The 19,336-nt window shown below is 40.1% G+C and overlaps 1 protein-coding gene across 11 annotated transcripts in view; it reads left to right on the top strand.

Moving 5' to 3' along the window:
• The first annotated feature begins 87 nt into the window (after nucleotides 1–87).
• Nucleotides 88–19,336, top strand: part of LOC105489346 (uncharacterized) — a 33,974-nt gene continuing 14,725 nt past the window's right edge. For 5 of the 11 annotated variants that reach the window (XR_011616773.1, XR_011616770.1, XR_011616772.1 and 2 more), the window contains exon 1: nucleotides 607–1,392. Coding sequence is in view for 2 of the 11 variants with exons in the window: in XM_071085187.1 (XP_070941288.1) it covers nucleotides 1,112–1,392; nucleotides 13,244–13,298 (336 nt within the window). In the remaining 9 variants the exon portion in view is untranslated. The other 6 variants (XR_011616776.1, XM_071085187.1, XR_011616777.1 and 3 more) reach the window with 6 other exon arrangements.

The following is a 19,336-nucleotide window of genomic DNA, read 5'->3' as shown; positions in this document are numbered from 1 at the left end:
AGCGAGGTGGGGGCCAGTCCAGACCGACGGCAGCGACGGAGCGGGCGGCGGCGGCGGCAGGGATGGCTCAGTCCCCAGTCTCAGACGCGCCGCGCAGCAGGTCGGAGCAGCCTCCCCGGGAGGATGTCCAGCGGCAGCGCTCCTCGCTCCAGCCCTTGGGGATCTTCCGCTGAGGCATTGAAGGCAGGAGGAAGGGGTCCGTCATCTGCTCGCCGGGCTGCGCGCCACCTCTGCGATCTTGCGGAAAGAGGAGCGGGCGGGTGGGCGTCTGGGAGGCGGGCTGGAGGGCGGTGCAGGGGAGCGGGGTGGCGGGGAGGGGGGGCGGGGAAGGGAGGGAGGAGGAAGGAGCCGGAAGAGGGCAGAGTTACCAAATGGGCGCCTTAGTCATGGCTTGGGGCTCCGAGACCCTCCTGGAAGCCCGGAGTCTGGGTGGGATAGGGACGCTGCGCGCAGCCGGCGCCCCGGGGCTGGTGCGCGGCGGAATGGGGCCGCGGCGGCGGCAGCAAGGACATCCCAACCGCGCGGATCTGGGGGAGGGGCGGGGAGGGGGTGAGGACCCGGCTGGGATCCGCGGCTCGGCCCGCCAGGGCGCAGAGAGAGGATGCGGCCGCAAATCCCTAGCCGGATCCTCGTGCCGGACGGAAGGCGTGGAAGCTGGAGAGGCCTTCGTGTGAAAATCCCTTGTGGGGTTTGGTGTTTCACTTTTTAAAGGTTGGACCTTGCGGGCTCTGTGCCTCCCACCCCTTGTTTTCCCTCCGCGTAAAGGAACTGGGCGCCCCTCCTCCTTCTCTCCCCCGGACGCAGGTTTCGCCGCGGACTCCGCGCTCAGCTTGGGAGACACGGCAGGGGCGCGCCCCAGGGAAAGGCGGCGGTAAAAGTTTCGCGGCTGAGTACCGGGCCTGATGCCGAGTGCCCCCCACCAAATTGCTCCTGCAAAGACGCGTGTTTCTTGCAATTAACCCCCCCACCTCGAGGTGTTTAAAACCACCCCAAGGCACACACGGACCCCCGTTCCCTCGCGCCACTTCCCCCTGCAGGCGCGCGCGGCGCGTTGAAGTCTGAGAGACAAGAGTTGCGAGGAAACAGCACCGGAAGAGCCCGGGCTTGTACAATGCGAATCAATGAATACGAAATAACTGCAACCGCCAGGCAGCTCCGGGAAGGGCTGGAGCGTGCGGGGGTGCGGGGAGTCCCTCCCTGGGCGCCGCAACGGCACCTCCTCCCTTTCCCGGCTCCGTCCCGCCCTCCTTCCTCGGCCTCTGCGGACGCGGCCCACGCAGACCACAGCCGAGCTCGCCGGACCCCGGGACTACGGAGGCCATCCCGTCCGGTCACGCACACCCGCGCCGCGGCTGGGGCTCGGGTTAAGGACTGTGGCGGGAAGAAGCCGTGGTAGGAAGAGCTAATGGCAATGGCGGGGTCGCCGGGTGGCGGGGGGTCAGTAGCAGACGCTGAGCTGTGAAGACTAGGGTGGCCCCGAAAGGCCGAGAAAAGGAGAAAGGGCCACGAGAAGAGTCCGGTGAGCGCTCGAGGCTGGGGCGCTGCCTCCCTGCTCTGGCCCGGCCTCGGCTTCCCGGCACCTGCTGCTGGGGCGCCCACGTGCGCGCGGGGCGTGGGGTGCTCGTCGCGGTCCTGCCCACGCCTAGCGCAGCGGCTGTGAGCGGGTGCAGGTCTCTTGCCAGTAAGTTGGGATGAGGGACGATGAGGTGACCCCCAAGTCTGGAAGGGATTCAGAGATTCATACGCGCCCCCAGGCCTCCTACCACCACACCGAGCTGCTGGTTCCTCGATTTCCAGGGTGGGGTAAAGTGAGCAGAGGGGTTGGTGTGTGTGTGTGCGCGCGCATATACGCGCGCGCGTGTGTTGTGCATCCGTTTAATGAAAGGTGGGTCATGGGTCAACCCGGGAGTGGAGCGAGATGGAGACATGAAGAGAGAGAGGTGAGAGAAGGGGGAAGACATGGACCGAGTAAGAGATAGAGAAAGGGGAAGAGAGGACAGAGGGAGAAGGGAGAGAGAAAGAAAGGAGAGAGAGGAAAGGGAAAAGAGCAGGGAGAGAAAAGAGAGACAGGAGAGAGAAGGAGGGGACAGAAGAGAGTGGGGAGAGGAGAAAAGAGAGAAGGTGGGGGGGACAGAAGAAATGGGGGAGAGAGGGAAGAGGACAGAGGCTGCGCGCCTCTGAATACGCCAAGTCCAGCAGAGTTGGAGGCCTGTGAGGGAAGCTGCAAGCTTGAGCAAAGGGCGAGAGGTGAGCGGATAAAGGGAGATTGGGGAGTATCCGCTCACGCACCTACTTGTAAAAGGATCTAGGGGAAACAGCAGAAGGTCCCGCGGCAGTCCTGTGACCCACGTGAGGTGCTCGTGCCAGCGCGGGGTGAGGTGGTGGGCAATGTTGGTCCTGGACTTGAGGAAGAAATTCTCCAGCCTTAAGGAAGCAAAAGCGTTCAAAGACCAGTGAGGCCGCTTCACAGAGGGATATGCAGATGACAGAATGCCTGGAAAATGCACCTCTGTAGAGGAGAGGGTGGGGGTCTTGCAAAAGGACCAGTCACAAGAGTTGACAGTTGAATATTGGAATCTTCCTTATGGTTGGATAGTACTTTCTTTACATCCAAAATATGCGTTATTCGTGAAAATGACGCAGTTCTACGAAGTGGCAACATTTAAAATTATTTAGAGAGAGTTTGATTGAGAGGATTTCTCAATCACAGTTTGAAGGCAGTCAAAAAAAAAAAAAAAAAAAACTTGTTTTTACGATAAATGCACTCATTCACCTACCCTCTTCTGCTCTCTTTGCCCATATCAGTTTCCCAGGACACAGATTTTGTAACCTGCCAAGGAAGTGGCTACCTTGCTAGACAGGTAGTCCTTTTATCAGGAGACAGGAAATTAGAAGGAAATCATAGGGAAGGTGAAAGTGTCCTAACCTTTTCTCCACGCGTGTATTTGAAGTGGCCTCTATTTTCTTTCTTTTTTTTCTTTTGAATTAAAGGCTGGAGCGCAGTGGCTGGATCACAGCTTGCTGCAGCCTCAACTTCCTGGGCTCAACTGAGCTTCCCACCTCAGCCTCTGAAGTAACTGGGACTACATGCACAGGCCATCATGCCTGGCTAATTATTTTATTTTATATATTTTTTAGAGAGGGGGTCTAGCCATGTTACCCAGGCTGTTCTCCTGGCCAAAAGGGATCCTCTGGCTTCCCGCTGATCTTTTTAATGTCCAGTGCTTTCTTGGGCAATGCCTGGGGCTGAGGCATGAAATTTTGCTGAAACCTCAGTGCTGAGGGAGTGAGTGTGCACATTCTGGACCTAGGACAGGCAAGAGGCCTGGCCGGCTCAGGTGCTCTGATAATCAACCAAGAGACTGGGCCAAAACAGATGCTGCGGCCCTTGCTGCACTACCCTACTCCTCCCAGGTTGCAGGTGCAGCACTGTTATTGATGATTCCATTCATTTTTCTTCATACACACCCATACACACTCTTCGCCATCCACGACATCCTGTTTACTTGGCAAGCTGCCTTCTCATTTTTAAGTTCCAGAATCCGCACTTGCTGAGTAATGCTACTTCCCTAATAGGGACCCATAAGATTTTTCTTTCTGAGAAAAACCAACATATGGGAAAAGTTCAGTTTCTCCAAGAAAAGGTTGTGCACACATATGGTCAAATTACAAGATGTCATTATTTTGAAAGGGAGAGCATATAAACTGATAGCTTTTGTGAGTTGAGTGCGCCGTCCTGGAAGACGGTGCTTTGTCGCAGTTCCCCAAGGTTAACATTGAAATAGTGACTACTATAGAAGATGGTGCAGAATTAAAGCCACTTGAACCCAAAGAAGGTGTCATTAGTAAGTTGGTTTTATTTTTTAGCTTGCACCTTCCTAACAATGAAAGATTAGAAGGACTTCCAAAATCCTAAAAAGAATTAGTGTAGGATACATGCCATTCCAATTCAAATGCACATAGTATTTGTCTACATATGTGTACTTCTCTATAGAAAAAAATAAAACTACAGGTCTACCAGGGCTCCTTTGTTAATTAAGCTCCAGTACTAGCATATCTTAAAAGTTGTCTATCAGTGAAAGAGGTGATGCTACAAAAAATAACTCAAATATAGTAGTGCTACTGACACATCCATATTATAATAATATTTTTTGATTTTTACATAACTATTTACATGATTATGAAGTGTAAAGGTTTTTGTATTTAAAAATATATGTCATAATATAGTTTCTCAAAAACAAGTAATTTGCTGGTAATTATAGGAATGTTTTTTGAAAATTATCTTACATGAAGCTGGTTTTAAGCAATATTGAAGAAGCTCTTCAGCAAACTATAGGTGTATCCTAACACACAGAAAGTCTCCGGCTGGGCGCGGTGGCTCACGCCTGTAATCCCAGCACTTGGGGAGGCCGAGGCGGGTGGATCACAAAGTCAGGAGATCGAGACCATCCTGGCTAACACGGTGAAACCCCGTCTCTACTAAGAAAATACGAAAAATCAGCTGGGCGTGGTGGCGGCGCCTGTAGTCCCAGTTACTCGGGAGGCTGAGGCAGGAGAATGGCGTGAACCCGGGAGGCGGAGCTTACAGTGAACCAAGATCGCGCCACTGCACTCCAGCCTGGGCCACAGAGCAAGACTCCGTCTCAAAAAAAAAAAAAGAAGAAAAGAAAGTCTCCATGAAATAGAAGGCATGTCAAAATCTCTGAAATCTTACATTTAAACCAAGTAGGACATTTTATGATCACCACTAGGGACAAATAAAATATGGTTTTGTTAGAAGTACAAATATGTTGTATTCTTAGACAGCACAAGAATATTAGCCTCTTGTGGGAAAGAACTTTCATAGCACTTCCTTAACCAGTTATTTAATAGCACTTTCACATACATGATCCATCAGTCCGTATCAAAATTTCAGAAAAAAATTATTTTCATTTTGATTGATATTTACTTCGCAGTGTATGATATTTACTTCGAAGTGACGTTTACTTTGCAGTGTATATAAATAATTTTTATAATCACTTGACTGATTATAAGATCATCCTCTATAAATCAATATAAACTTCAGGAACATTTATGAAGATATACCCCAAGATTAAAAGTGTAAAGGCTCCGTACAGAAGCCACCTTTGTACTATAAGTATTGTACCACAAAGTCCACTCACTGCTATTTCAGGGAAAAAAACAAGTTTCCATTCCTGGAGGATGGCATATTTGGAAAACAGAAAGCTAAACTAAAGGGTAAATCTACATATTCCATGTCAAAATAACCATTAATAAGTACAAACAAAATGTTATTTCAGTGTGCTAAATCAGATATGTGAAAGTCTCTTATGAGTTAGACATACTGTGTGTGTGTGTGTTTTGAAGTCTCGCCCTGTTGGTCAGGCTGGAATGAGGTGGCACGATCTCAGCTCACTGCAGCCTCAGCCCCGGGGTTCAAGCCTGCCTCAGCCTCCAGAGTAGCTGGGATTATAGGTGTGTGCCTCCACGCCTGCCTAATTTTTTTAATGTTTTTAGTAGAAACAGGGTTTTACCATGTTGGCCGTGCTGGTCTCAAACTCCTGCCATCAGGTGATCAGCCCCCCTTGGCCTCCCAAAGTGCTGAGATTACAGATGTGAACCACAGCGCCCAGCCTTTTCTCATAATTATATAAGTTAATAGCATCACATGATCTTAATAACTTTGACTGTTTAGCACATACTTTAATCTTATTATGATTTTTTATTATGTGGATTTGGAAACTAACAAAAGCCATGATTTGCTTGGTGAAAGTAACCTGGATGTTAAGGTAGGACTTAACATCCAGGATTTATCTGACTTAAATACATTTTGAGGAGAGTACCAAGCTTTTGTGCATAAAGGGAAATGTTAAATGAAAATCTTCCTTTTTTAAAATACTAACTACCTGATTTACCTATTCTTCCTTTGAGTGTCCATTCTCTGTTATAATTAATATGGTACAAGGAAATGTCCTACCATGTTTCCATTTACATTTGCAAGACAAGAAATGAAACATAAAATAATTTTGTTCTCAGTTTTAGATTAGATAAATTTACAAATAATATATTTTCAGAAAGTAGTAATATATATAGCAGCAGAATTTTTGCCAAATAGTTATAGTTACAATAATTTTCAAAATTAAGGCAAAATATATTTTTACTTTTTAGTAAATTATTATTTAAAATATTCTCTAAAATAGTTTTATAATTGATATGTGCAGTCAATTTTTGGTATATATATATATATATATCTTTTCTTTTTTCTTTTTTTTTTTTTCGAGACAGAGTCTTGCTCTGTCACCCAGGCTGGAGTGCAGCAGCATGATCTCGGCTCACTGCAACCTCCACCTCCCGGGTTCCAGTGATTCTCCTGCCTCAGCCTCCCAAGTAGCTGGCACGCACCACCACACCTGACTACTTTTTGTATTTTTAGAAAAAATGGGGTTTCACCATATTGGTCAGGCTGGTCTTGAACTCCTGATCTCAGGTGATCCACCTGCCTCGGCTTCCCAAAGTGCTGGGATTACAGGTGTGAGCCACAGGCAATCGCTAATTCACCACAATTTCCAACACCCTCACCTACTCCCTGACACTATGTAGAAAATATCCGGCTAGGCACAATGGCTCATGTCTGTAATCCCAGCACTTTGGGAGGCCGAGGTGGGTGGATCACCTGAGGTCAGGAGTTCAAGACCAGCCTGGCTAACATGGTAAAACCCTGTCTCTACTAAAAATACAAAAATTAGCTGGGTGTGGTGGTGCATGCCTGTAGTCCCAGCTACTTGGAAGGCTGTGGCGGGCAAATCGCTTAAACCTGGGAGGTAGAGGTTGCAGTGAGCCGAGATAATGCAGCGTGGGCAACAGAGTGAGACTCCGTCTCAGGAAAAAAAAAAAAAAAGGAAATATCCACACTACTTTCCATTTCATTTGCATGAATATGAAGTTTTGCATCTCTATCAGCATTCTTAAGACACCAGTTTTTACTAAATAGGACACAGGATATAGTTGTGATTTGTTAGGTCTTACTTGCCCCGCCTCTGTATGTATTTCAGTTGCAATCCTTGATCTTACTGTATCTTATCATTCTTTAAATGAAGAAAATGAGGCCAAAAGAAGTGCAGCGATTTCTGTAATGCCACTTTTTTTGATAACTGCATAACTGACAGCATCCAGGACTTTCTACCTTATTGGGGGTGTGTATGGGGGGGAGGGGAACTGCTTAGATTGTTTCACCTGAGTTCAAGGGAAAGTCCTCATTCTTTCTGCATGTTACCAGCCACTCACTTCTAGCCAGAGCGTGAGTGCCTTGAGGCCACTGCCAAATGTAATAAGCCCTATGAGGGTTGATCCCAAAACAAAAAGAAAATAATATATGAAAAAGGCAATTATCAGGGAAAAATAAAGCAAATTCATTGTAGGGAACTGCACAGGGATCAGAAATCCCATGGCATGCAGAAGGTAAAAATGAGAGAGAGCAGAGATTATCAAGTTATTGCAAAGACTTACTGGAATCACACACATTTATAGACACACATGCAGTATAAAGAGAGAGCAGGTGGGTAGAAAGGGAATATAATATCCTAGCTGAATAATAATAACCTCCTAGAAAAGCGACAGTTCCTTAATATGATTTTTACAATGTTAAACCATGATGTGTAGAAGTTAAGAGCATTGAAGTCAAGAACATTTTGTTTGAATACCAGGTCTATCAATTACAAGGTGTATAATAATTACTTAAACTTTCTCAGCCTATGCGCTCTCCTTTGTAAGACAGTCCTAATAACACATAGGACTATTTAAGAGTTTAAATGGGAAGACATCAAAAGCACTGAGCACAGTGGCAGCATATATAAATAAATATTTCAATGTTTTGTTAACACTGTCAGTACTGCTCGTTATTGTGAACAGCAGCATATGGAAGCTGTTCCATGCAAGCCTAGAGATGGCTAATACCCATATCTATAAGTGTACCTAGAGCTATGCAGGTACCTATACCTACTTCGATATCTATGTCTACACCTATATTTATATTTATGTCTCTATCTGCATCACCAAGCGTATGTCTTTTATAGTTTAATATAGCAATGCTGATAGAAACCTAAGTCAAGAAAGATTCATATGTGTCAAAGCCAAGCTCAATAACCAATACAAAAAAATGTGAAAATCTCTGTAGGATACAGAAGATTCATGTTGTTGGTGGAGGAAACTGGAGAAGGCTAAGGGCTATAAGTGGGGACGTTCTGTGAGATAGTTCTGTAATAATGCCATCTCAGAGTGAGAAGGGTAAAGCAATAACGAAAAAGGAAAAGGAATATTTCAACTTAATGATATTTCATAATATAATTATACAATATCATAAGACCTCAAAACAAAAACAGGTATAGAGGACTAAATAGACTATTTTGAACAAAAAATACACAACTAGAATCACGATAATAACATTTAATAAAATTGAAGACAGAGAAAAATTCTTAAAGATTATGGAGAGAAAGAAGATGGTAATAGCAAAAAACAGATTATTTCAGGAAAGAGCAAGAATTAGACTGACAGCAGTCTTGGAAAAATGACATTGGGCACGGAGTGAATGGAACTGTACTGTCAAAGTGTTAAAGAAAAACTTTTTAACCTAATATTTATTTATATGCCTGTAAACTATTGCTTAAAGTTTAAAATAAAGATATTTTAACATACTCAATTTTTAAAAATACTTAGATGATGTATTATAGCAAGAAGAATGATGACTTCAGGAGGATATTGCAATATCGAAGTAAAGATGAGTAAAGTCTTGTGAAAATTCATTGTCTAAATAACTGATATATATTATGAGGGGTAAGATGGGAAGAAAATAGGGAGATGTGTTGTAAATTTCTTTTCTTGCTTGGATAAAAATGGTAGATATTCAATATCACTAGATATTGGAAAAGAGTGTTAGTATAGCTGTATGTAAGTTAGGTAACTGCTGTAAGAATAAAACAGAATATTACATGTTCATGTTGGCTAAAGAAAACAACCTGTCCAATGGAATATGCCAGTAATAATAATGATAATAATAATAAATGAAGCACAAAAGCAAAATAAAATTAAAAATAATAAAAGTATGGTGGCAGAAAACATGAAAAAATGATAGAAATAATCATAAAACTGTATGGGTTAAAGGTTTCAGTGAGAAGAGAATATATCTGATTAGATATTAACTAAAATAAAATTCATGAACATGTGTGTAAAGGATATATTTAACACAATTTATAGGTTTATTGAAAATATATGACTGGGAAAAGATTTCCAAGTCAAATAAGTATACTGGGATGACAGTTATATACTAGGCAAATAGCATCAAAGCAAGACAACTATAAGAAAAAAATTTCGTTGTACACTATTAGGGAAAAAAAAAAGTCAAATTGATATAATTGTCCCAAATACATACACGGCTAAAGTTTAGCCTCAAATTATTTTTAGAGTGAAAAATAACAAACATTATGTTAAGTAATAATTGTAGTTGGAAATTTTTAACACAATCTTCTCAGAAACTGATTAAAACATTTTAAAATTAGATATTAAGAACTTATGAATAAAAGTTTATTTTAGACAAGTATGAATTTAAAGTCAACAAAAATAAACACATTTTAAACTCCTATAAAACATTTATTTAAAATAAATATATTATTGGCAAAAAATATAAGTTCAAAGAGTTAACATACAGATATGTCCCATGAGATATAATATTAAAAACTGATATCCGAAGTACAGCTTAATGTCACATGTCTGAAAATTAAACAATGCTTACAACAATAATACAGTTATTTAATACATGGTTCTTAGATCAAATAAGAAATTATGAAAGTTTACTATGTGTAGTTTAATGACATATATAACAAATATCTAAATCTATGATCAACAGATGTCTAAATCTGTGGCGTGTTATAAAGTAATGTTTAGAAGAAAACTTTGTTTTTAATAGAACAGCCTAATACTTGGTATAAAACAACATAGTCAACTCAAGAAAAAGGAAAAATGCATAAATTAGTAGAAATCAATTAATCAGACTGACAGAATATTTATTAAAAGTAAATTCCAGTTATTTGAAAAAAAAATTAGCCAGATAAACTTCTATCCAGATGATCAGGAGCAATAAAAAAATAGAAGTCCTACCAACAACACAAAGAATGAAATGCAGAGAAAATAGAGATAAAAACAGAGTAGAGAATATGAGCACCTGCATGTAAACCAATGTGAAAACCAGGATGAAATGGATAAAATTATTTTTAGAAAAACTATAGAGTGCAAACATTTCTGAAGAAAAAAAAGAGTTTATTGATATATCCATAACCATAAATAAATGGAATTGCTGATTCTGCTCACTACCTCTCACTCCACCAAAATAAATACCTAAATGAGTGATTGCAGGCTGACTGAATGGATGAATACACAAATGAATTAGTCTCTGGGCAAAAAAAAATAATATTACATCTAAAAAGATATTACATCTAAAGTTTATGACACGTTGTACCTCTAAGGAGGTGATAATCCACTTTCCCTGCAAGGTGTTCCAGAAAATTTTGTAAAAAGAGAAAAAACTATAACATTAGTTTCAAGAAGCTCGTATAGCCTTGGAATCAAAATGAAATGCACTGAACTCTGGTGTTGTGTCCAGCATTATTACCCTCCTGGGCCTATGTCAAAGCCCATTGACCCGATCTCCAATGACTTGCAACTGCAGACATTTTCTAAGGGCTTCTTCTGGCTGCTGGCGCCCGCTTTGCTCAGCCTCACCGCAGGGAGAAGTGCCAACAACCTTCAAACAATGACTGCTGGGGTTTTGTCTCCCTCACCCATCACGTAGTGCCATCATGAAGTGCAGGCCTCCAGAGTTCCCAGCAGGGTGACGGACTAGTTTTGCGCAGTAGTGATGTGCTTGATAACAAAGAGTTACATGGCTGTCTTCCTGTCCTGGTCTCAGTTCCCGATACTCTACTAGTATACTCTGGAAGAACCTCTGAAATAACTATACTTACATTCTTATCCCGGGGTTTTTGTCATTGTTTTTCTGTTTTATTTTTCTTGGAAAAGGTAATTGGTACCCAAAGTGTTCCCGGGATGGAGATTCCCTGCCTGGATGCTGGATGTGGACATCTCCCCGCCTGTAAACAGCAGGCATTCTATGAACGGGGATTATTGGAACAGCAGTGCCCTGGCCCCTGGCATGTCATCCCATCACAATTGCTAAGGCTTTTGCCTGTGGAAAACTGGGATAGAAAATAGAACAGTGTGCCCTGGTTTATGTCTTATCTCTGGTGTTTCTATATTAAAGTCAGACTCTGATAGGGAAGAAGTAGGACGTTAAGACCTGGGGTGGAGACTCCAGGGTGGCTGTGCTTGAGAATGTTGAACATTCAGGTTCCCCTAAGCCCTTTGGATCAGCACAAGTGTCTCATCTACACCTGCTAGAGAATAGCAGCCTCCTCTCCTCTCAAACTCGGTAATTCCCCTCCCCAAGGCAAAAGCCATACAGGATGATATATACTTGCTGTCCTCAAGATCTGACCTTACCTCTCTTCATTGATTCTAAACCAATTACGAGGTTCAAGTCTCAGCATGTCCTCACTGGGGAAATTCTGTTTCTGTCTAGGGAAAAAATAAAGATTATTAGCAGAACTGAGAATGGATCTTGTGGGTGCTATATGCCTTCAAAACCAGCATCTCCAGGAGATTCACTGAGAGCCATTATTTTCTTGAAGTTTCAAAGAAACCTTCCAGTAGTTTAATAGTAGTTTATTGTTAGTGCTTATGTACTTTGTCCTTGCCACATTCAATCCTGAGTCACAAGCAAGTTCTCCAACATCAAAAATATCTTACTGATACCTATATTTTGTCCCCACCACCCCTGTATCCCAGTCTGGTAACTGCCTTTATATCTAGGTTTTGCTATTAATAGTAATTCTGTTACTATCAAGTTGAGTTCAGAAATAAGAAAATATAACTAGTCATACTTTCTCACACTGAACACATAGTTTATTCACACACAGTTTTCTCCCTTTGCCCCACAAAACAATGTTCAAAGTTCAATGAGGCACTCCTCATAAAATTTAGATAGCCAGCATGGCAGTTCCACTTGAAACCTTATATACAATCTGAAAATTGTCTCCACTTTAAAAATGGGAAAATATTTGTAACATATTACAGCTATAGAAGTTTATAGTACATGTTAGAGAAGACTCAAGAATTCTGGGTGATGGTCAAACTAATGCCCAACACATTATTTATGGAAATCTGTGGTCCTAACACTCACCTTGGTGAGTAGATATTTACCTTTTGTTATTATATCTATTTGCTATTATTTCTTCTAAATTATTTTTCAAGTGACAGAGTCATCCAGGGAAGAACAAAGCTCATATATCAAGGATTTTTTTTTATGTCTTTTCAATACAATTCTGTATTGAATAAACAGAGAGTAAATTTGTAAGGAAATGAGAGAATGTTGGTGATATGGTTTGGCTCTGTGTCCCCACTCAAATCTCAGCTCAAATTGTAAACGCCATGCACATGTCGAGGAAGAATCCTGGTGGGAGGTGATTGGCTCATGGAATCCATTTCCTTGATGCTGTTCTCGTGATAGTGAGGGAGTTCTCACAAGTTCTGATGGTTTAAGCATGGCAGTTTACCCTGAGGTCTCCTTCCTGCTAGTATATTAGGCATGCCTTGCTTCCCCTTCACATTCCGCCATGATTATGCATTTCCTGAGGCCTCCCAAGCCATGCAGAACTGAGTCAATTAAACCTCTTTTCTTTATAAATTAACCAGTCTCTGGTATTCTTTATAGCAGTGTGAAAATGAACTTATACAGTTGGGTTAACTCATGTAGAGTCCGTGTGCTGTACAAAAATACACTTCTTATACAGTCACTGAATATGTTTTGCACAACCAAGGCCAACTTAAATAGGAATACTAATAGTAAACATTACTTTTTTTTAAAAAAGTATAGTTTTCTGATAATTTAGGTCTGTAAAACAGGAAAAAGGATCAAATAAATGAAAATATAGATGTAAAGATAAATAATTGATAGATGATAGATGTGGATAGACAAAGAGCTAGTAAATAATCATATGTTGGAATTTAATACCTTATTTGTCTAGCATTTACTAAGTACCGTCCTATCCATGTTTATGAAATAAAGGTTTTAACTTTACTTAGGAAACTTATGTATTACTTTAAAAAAAAAGAAACATGTTCTTACTCTTTCACCTAGGCTGGAGTGTAGTGATGTGATCATAGCTCACCGCTTCTGCCTTCCTAATAGCTGAGACTACAGGTGTGTACCACTATGCCCAGCTTACATTACTTTGAAGATAAAATGCATTGTTCTTGTTACCCTCTGCAATAAGAATTTTTTATTATGTATTCTTAATATATACTTTTGACTCATATTCTTTTAGGCATACGACTCAGGATTCATAACTACATATACATGGATAGAAGTGCATGAACAGAAAATCTGCTCTTCTGGAATACCAAATGCAAAATTAAAGTCACTACAAGCAGAATTTGGAGAAAACAAATAAAAGATGCAATATAGTTTTTAAAATCATTGTTAAAATATAATGAGCCTGTACTTTGCTTAAACAATAAAAACGTCTTTGATTTATACTGAATTTTGTTTTATTTGGATAAACTAATGTGAATCATCTTGAAAATGTCTTCTGCATCATTTTGGTTTTATTATAGTGAAACTCCCATTTATGTAATGCAAATTATATACAAAACTGTGCTTCCCTAAGGGGATCCCCTTAATAGAAACACCAAAACTCATTCAACTCTTGTCCTCTGTAGTAGTTATTTAATTAGCCTTTCTATGCTATACGTTCTAGGGATATCTGAATTTATGAAATTTATCAATTCTTCTTACAATTATGATCCTCAGTATAACTCAGCATAAGTCTGACTGTGCTTCTGAAGTCAGTTAGTTTATTTATTGTCATCCATGCTTAGGTGGAGAGAGAATTTCCAGTTGCCTGATTACTCTGTGAGGTAAGAATTTGTTAGCAACTCTCTCAGGTCATCTTTTAAAATAAGTCTTAAGAGTACATCAGAGAGAAATAGATAGCATGAAATCCGATTTAGCTGTTCTTTGTTGTAGATAACTCCATTTGATAAAGAAAGCTAAGACATACCCATTGACACACAACAAAGCTTACTAAATTTATCAATAGAATAAAACATGAAATCAATAGAAGTCAAACTCATCAAATTATTTTTCTCATTTAGACTCATCTTGACATAAAACAAATGGATCATGACACATCCCAAGAGAGACTTAGGGTAGAGAGCACAGGGAAATGCTTTTCTTAGAAGGGAGTCTATGGGGATGCCAGTTTTCAAGGATCACGATATTTTATTACATGTTTCTGTAACTTTCAAAAATTTATAAATTCCATAACTGGTAGATACACCTACCCCACTTTAAACATATGGGTACAGTTAGTTAAAGATAACAAAGTAAAACAGGAAGATGTTTTAAGTGATCAGAATAGCTTAATAATCTATCCTAAGTGGGTGAATACAATTCTTGATAAATTGTCCCAAAAGGTGCTGGTCTATGCCCTTTAAATAAAAAACTTTTGTTTTCATTAAATTATAGATAAATTCATATGTTGGTTTTATTCTAAATTGCAGAATTAAGTGTCTAACAGATTTCTGATTAAACATGCAAGGGATGGGTATATTTTCAATAACTTTTTAAAAATAATGTATCTACTCAACTTTCAAGTAATATTTGGACTAAATATATAATTCTACACTATAATTGTGTAGAAATTTGACTTTTTCATTGTAGTCCAGATCTCAATTATTACTAATATTTCATGCTGATTCCTGAAGCTTAGTACCTATTTCTTTTCCCTGTGGTGACTTTAAAGCCTTTCTCAATTTTTTTCAGAATGCAATTCCTCAACATCTTTTAATCTGAAAACTCCTGACTTTTGGGAAGATATATCCTCAGATTAATTTATGTTATGAATCTTGTTTTTGCCTATGTGTACTTTCAAAGTGTTCTACAATTAGCATATTAATTGTGATGATAGAAAGTGAAATGTAATTTATATAAAAAGAAATCTGTTCATGTATGTCTTTAGCAGTTGTAGGCATGGCATTTCAACCCCCAAAAAGTGTCAGACGTTTCTCTTTCTCCCCATAGTCTGTTTTGAATCAGTGAGGAAAAGTATTGACGTAAGCTTCTCAGCACAGAGGTGAGCTCCTCCTCACCTTTCCTTGGCAATCACTGAGTCACATGCTCCTACCTAAATTAGTCCCTAGTCAGAGGAGAAGAATCAAGATGAGTGGCTGAAAAATCAGATCCATTTCCTCTCTGGCCAGGAGTTTTTCTCTCTTTGTTTAGGACAGGAGCTGATGTAGGTGAGCGTCCAGTCATTACCATGTGTGTTGCACATTTCCCACTTAATGAATGTTAGTTTCTACTTAGTTACCCTATTCTTCCCTGCCATTGCATCCTGGGTGTGTTGAGAATGGATAATTTGTCTTGTTTCCCTTACGGAAAGCAAAGTATAACCAATAATTTGGAATTTGATGGAGCAAACTATACACAGCCATGAGATCTCGAACTTGAAACTGGAGCAGTAAAAGGGTGAAAACATGGGTATTTTGTGTGGGATGAGTGCATTTATTGTAAACATGTATTTTAATCTATGTATAGGATGAAAGGTATGAGTGGATGTTGTATATCTATATTACTCTGTTTTCACGCTGCTGATAAAGACATACCCAAGACTGGGCACTTTACAAAAGAAACAGATTTAATGGACTTACAGTTCCACATGGCTGGGGAAGTCTCACAATCATAATGGAAGGCAAGGAGGAGCAAGTCATGTCTTACATGGATGGCAGCAGGCAAAGAGAAGAGAGATTGTACAGGGAAACTCCCCCTTATAAAACCATCAGATCTCGTGAGACTTACTCACTATCATGAGAACAGCATGGGAAAGACCTGCCCCCATGATTCAATTACCTCCCACAGGGTCCCTCCCACAATAAGTGGGAGTTCAAGATGAGATATGGGTGGTGACACACCCAAACCGTATCAATATCTAAAGAGAGGTGGAAATAGGCATTGATAGTTACTCTGTAGTCATTAATTGCTCACTTTGTAGGTGCTAATTCAACCCCAATTTTTTTAAGGTATTTATTTCTTTGCTTAGAATTTCAGCACAAACAATATTAAAATTGATGATGATAATGCTTTAACTGCTGCCAATGTTTGCTCTGGACATGATTGTAATTTTTCTAGGAAAAGTCTGCCTTGATCTTAAACAGAAACTAGAAAGAGATTTTACTTTCTCTTTCATAACTGTTATTATGTGAATCTTATACTATTTCAACTGTGTTCCAACAATAATGTTATGGTTTTCTTTTCATCTTGAACTCCCACTTATTGTGGGAGGGACCCTGTGGGAGGTAATTGAATCATGGGGGCAGGTGTTTCCCATGCTGTCCATTTTTAATTGGGTTATTTGTAGGTTTTTTCTGCTGTTGCATTGTACAAATTTAATATCTAAATTATATATTTTAGATATTAGCCCCTTATCAGATATTTTTGGTTTGCAGATATTTTCTCCCAATCCACAGGTTGCCTTTCCACTCTGTCGATTGTTTCCTTTGTTGCACAGAAGCTTTTCAGTTTGTGCAGTCACACTTTTCTATTTTTCTTTTATTTCCTGTGCTTTTAAATGATACAGGAATAACTACATACAGCATTTATGAAAACAGTACCTTTCTTTTGAATAACATATATTTATTTGTTTGTATTAAAATCATTTAGTAATTATTAGAAACCATGAACTCTTCTAAGCAACTCACGTATCTTAACATATAAAAGTGATAACCCTGTGGGGCATGTGTATTTTATTCAAATTTTCCAGATGAAAACACTTGGGCACAGTGAGGTTTGACTGATATACCAAGAAGCAGATTCAAACAAAAGTGATCTTGCTGTAGAATTAATATATTTAAATATTAGATCACGTTGCCTTTCCACAATCTTATCACTTGTTTAATTAAATAAATAAATGACTGTATTGATGCACGCATGAATTAATGGTTAAATGAATGAAGAGTACTGAGATTATGATAAAATACAAGACTCAGAAGTGATATTTACCTCTTCAAATATTCAATTAATAGAACCTTTGGTAATGAAAAAAACACTTCAGACTCACAGGTGCCTTAAGGAACTAACCCATGAAACCCATAAAAAAGTGAGTTATGCATTAGAGAAATAAAACATCAGATACATTCATTGCAGCTAGTGATACCAGAGGTCACATCAGCCTTATCCCCTTCCCTTTTTAAAAAACATCCATTTCAAGAATTTTCAATGGTAAAAATATTGTTATAAATACAGTCACTGCTGAAGGTTGCATGTTGCAAAGACTTGCTGAAAGAGGGACCAGGTGTCTGAAGAAGCACAGCAGGTGGAGGAGAAGGAGGTGAAGGAGGTGGAACCCGCCAGTCAGGACTCAAACAGGCTGAGGCCTTCACATACGGGTGTTCACGAGAAACACAGGACTATGGGAGGCCCAGGCAGGAGGATCACTTGAGCCCAGGAGTTCAAGACGAGCCTGGAGAACATGGTGAAACCTCAGTCTCTACAAAAAAAAAAAAAAAAAAAAAAAGCCTGGTGTTGTGGCATGTGACTGTATTCCCAACTACTTGGGAGACTGAGGTGGGAGGATCACCTGAGCCCAGGAGGTCAAGACCACAGTGAACCATGACCATATCACTACACTGTAGTCTAGTGGACAGAACAAGATCATGTCTCAAAAATAAAATAAAAAAAAATAAATTAATCTCGAAAGACTTTTAAAATATCTCCGTCTACTTTTTCCCTATGTTTCTTTCCCTTTGAGTCAATGAATTTGTCATCCTTTAGGTTTTCTTTTGGTAGTTACATACCTTTAAAGTTAAACAGATTACTGTATATTGATTTCTCAAGTTTTGACACTACCTATTTGCTTCTTGTTATGAAGGACAAGAATTTAGCTACTGCTCACCACACACCGCCTCCCCTGCTTCATCCTTCAGTGAGATAGAGAGTATATTCAGTTAAACAAGCAATGAATATTTAGTATTTAAAACAATATGATCGTGTAAATAGTGTTCACTGAAAAGTCAAATACTACCTCATGATTACATTTCTTTCACTTAAAAGTTTTGCTTTTCACTAGAGTTTCTAACTGGTATGGTTTGGCTGTGTCCCCACCCAAATCTCATCTCGAATTGTAGCTCCCATAATTCCAACAGGTCCTGGTTGGCACCTGGTGGAAGGTAATTGAATCACGGCAGAGGGACTTTCCCCAGCTGTTCTTGTGATAGTAAGTCTCATGAGATCTGATGATTTTATAAAGGGGAGTTCCCCTGCACACATTATCTTGACTGCTGCCATATAAGACATGTCTTTCCTCCCCTTCGCCTTCTGCCATGATTGTAAGACCTCCCCAGCCATGTGGAGCTATAACTCCATTAAGCCTCTTTCCTTTATAAATTACCCAGTCTCGGCTATGCCTTTATTATCAGCATGAGAACAGACTAATACACTGACATTGTGTTTCTCATTGTAATATTCTCTTTTCATAAAATTGTTTTTTAAGTAGCTTGATGTAGCAGGTGTTCTAAAGGGCACCTTTTACTTTTGATAATCTCTCTCCTGAATGTTTTATTTCCCAGCTCTGGACTGATCGACCTGTCCTCTGGGCTGTACGCCCTGAGCTTTTCATTCACCTATTTGTTTTTTAAAAGGACCCTGTCTTCGCTGTTTCTTGTGTGTACTGCACATTTGGCATTAGCTGTTCTCCCAGCTTCTTTCTCCTCCCTAGCTCTATCCATGCTGGTTTTTTTTTTTTTTTTTTCCCCAACAAACTCTTTTATCTCACTTTAACATAATGTAATTTCTATGGAACTGTGCCAAACCTCCTAACAAGAAGAGGAATCTGGATAGTTAAAATTATTTATTCTAGCTAATTCACCTTCTTTTTTTTGTCTAAGTTACTAGGTTTGGACAGGAAAATAAAAAGTCAGACTTTAGACTACTGTTTTGATTTGGGAAAGAAGCTCTTGCCTTTCATGAACATGGGGCTAAGAAGATGTTGTGTTGTGTCTGTTGCGTTCACTTGTAGTCGAAAGATTAAAAGAGACAGAATCGAATCAAGAAGTGAATGAGAAGAGAGTGAGCCAAAAGATGGAAAGAATCAATTGTAGATGGAATTGCTTCAAATTCAGACCAAATTTCCCCTAAACACCGACACTGTACAAATAGGCCGGGCACACTGGCTCA

This window comes from Macaca nemestrina, chromosome 19, assembly GCF_043159975.1.
Source record: "Macaca nemestrina isolate mMacNem1 chromosome 19, mMacNem.hap1, whole genome shotgun sequence".
Classification (NCBI taxonomy): domain Eukaryota; kingdom Metazoa; phylum Chordata; class Mammalia; order Primates; family Cercopithecidae; genus Macaca; species Macaca nemestrina.
Note: the sequence above shows the minus strand (reverse complement) of the source record. Positions and strands in the feature narration are given on the sequence as shown.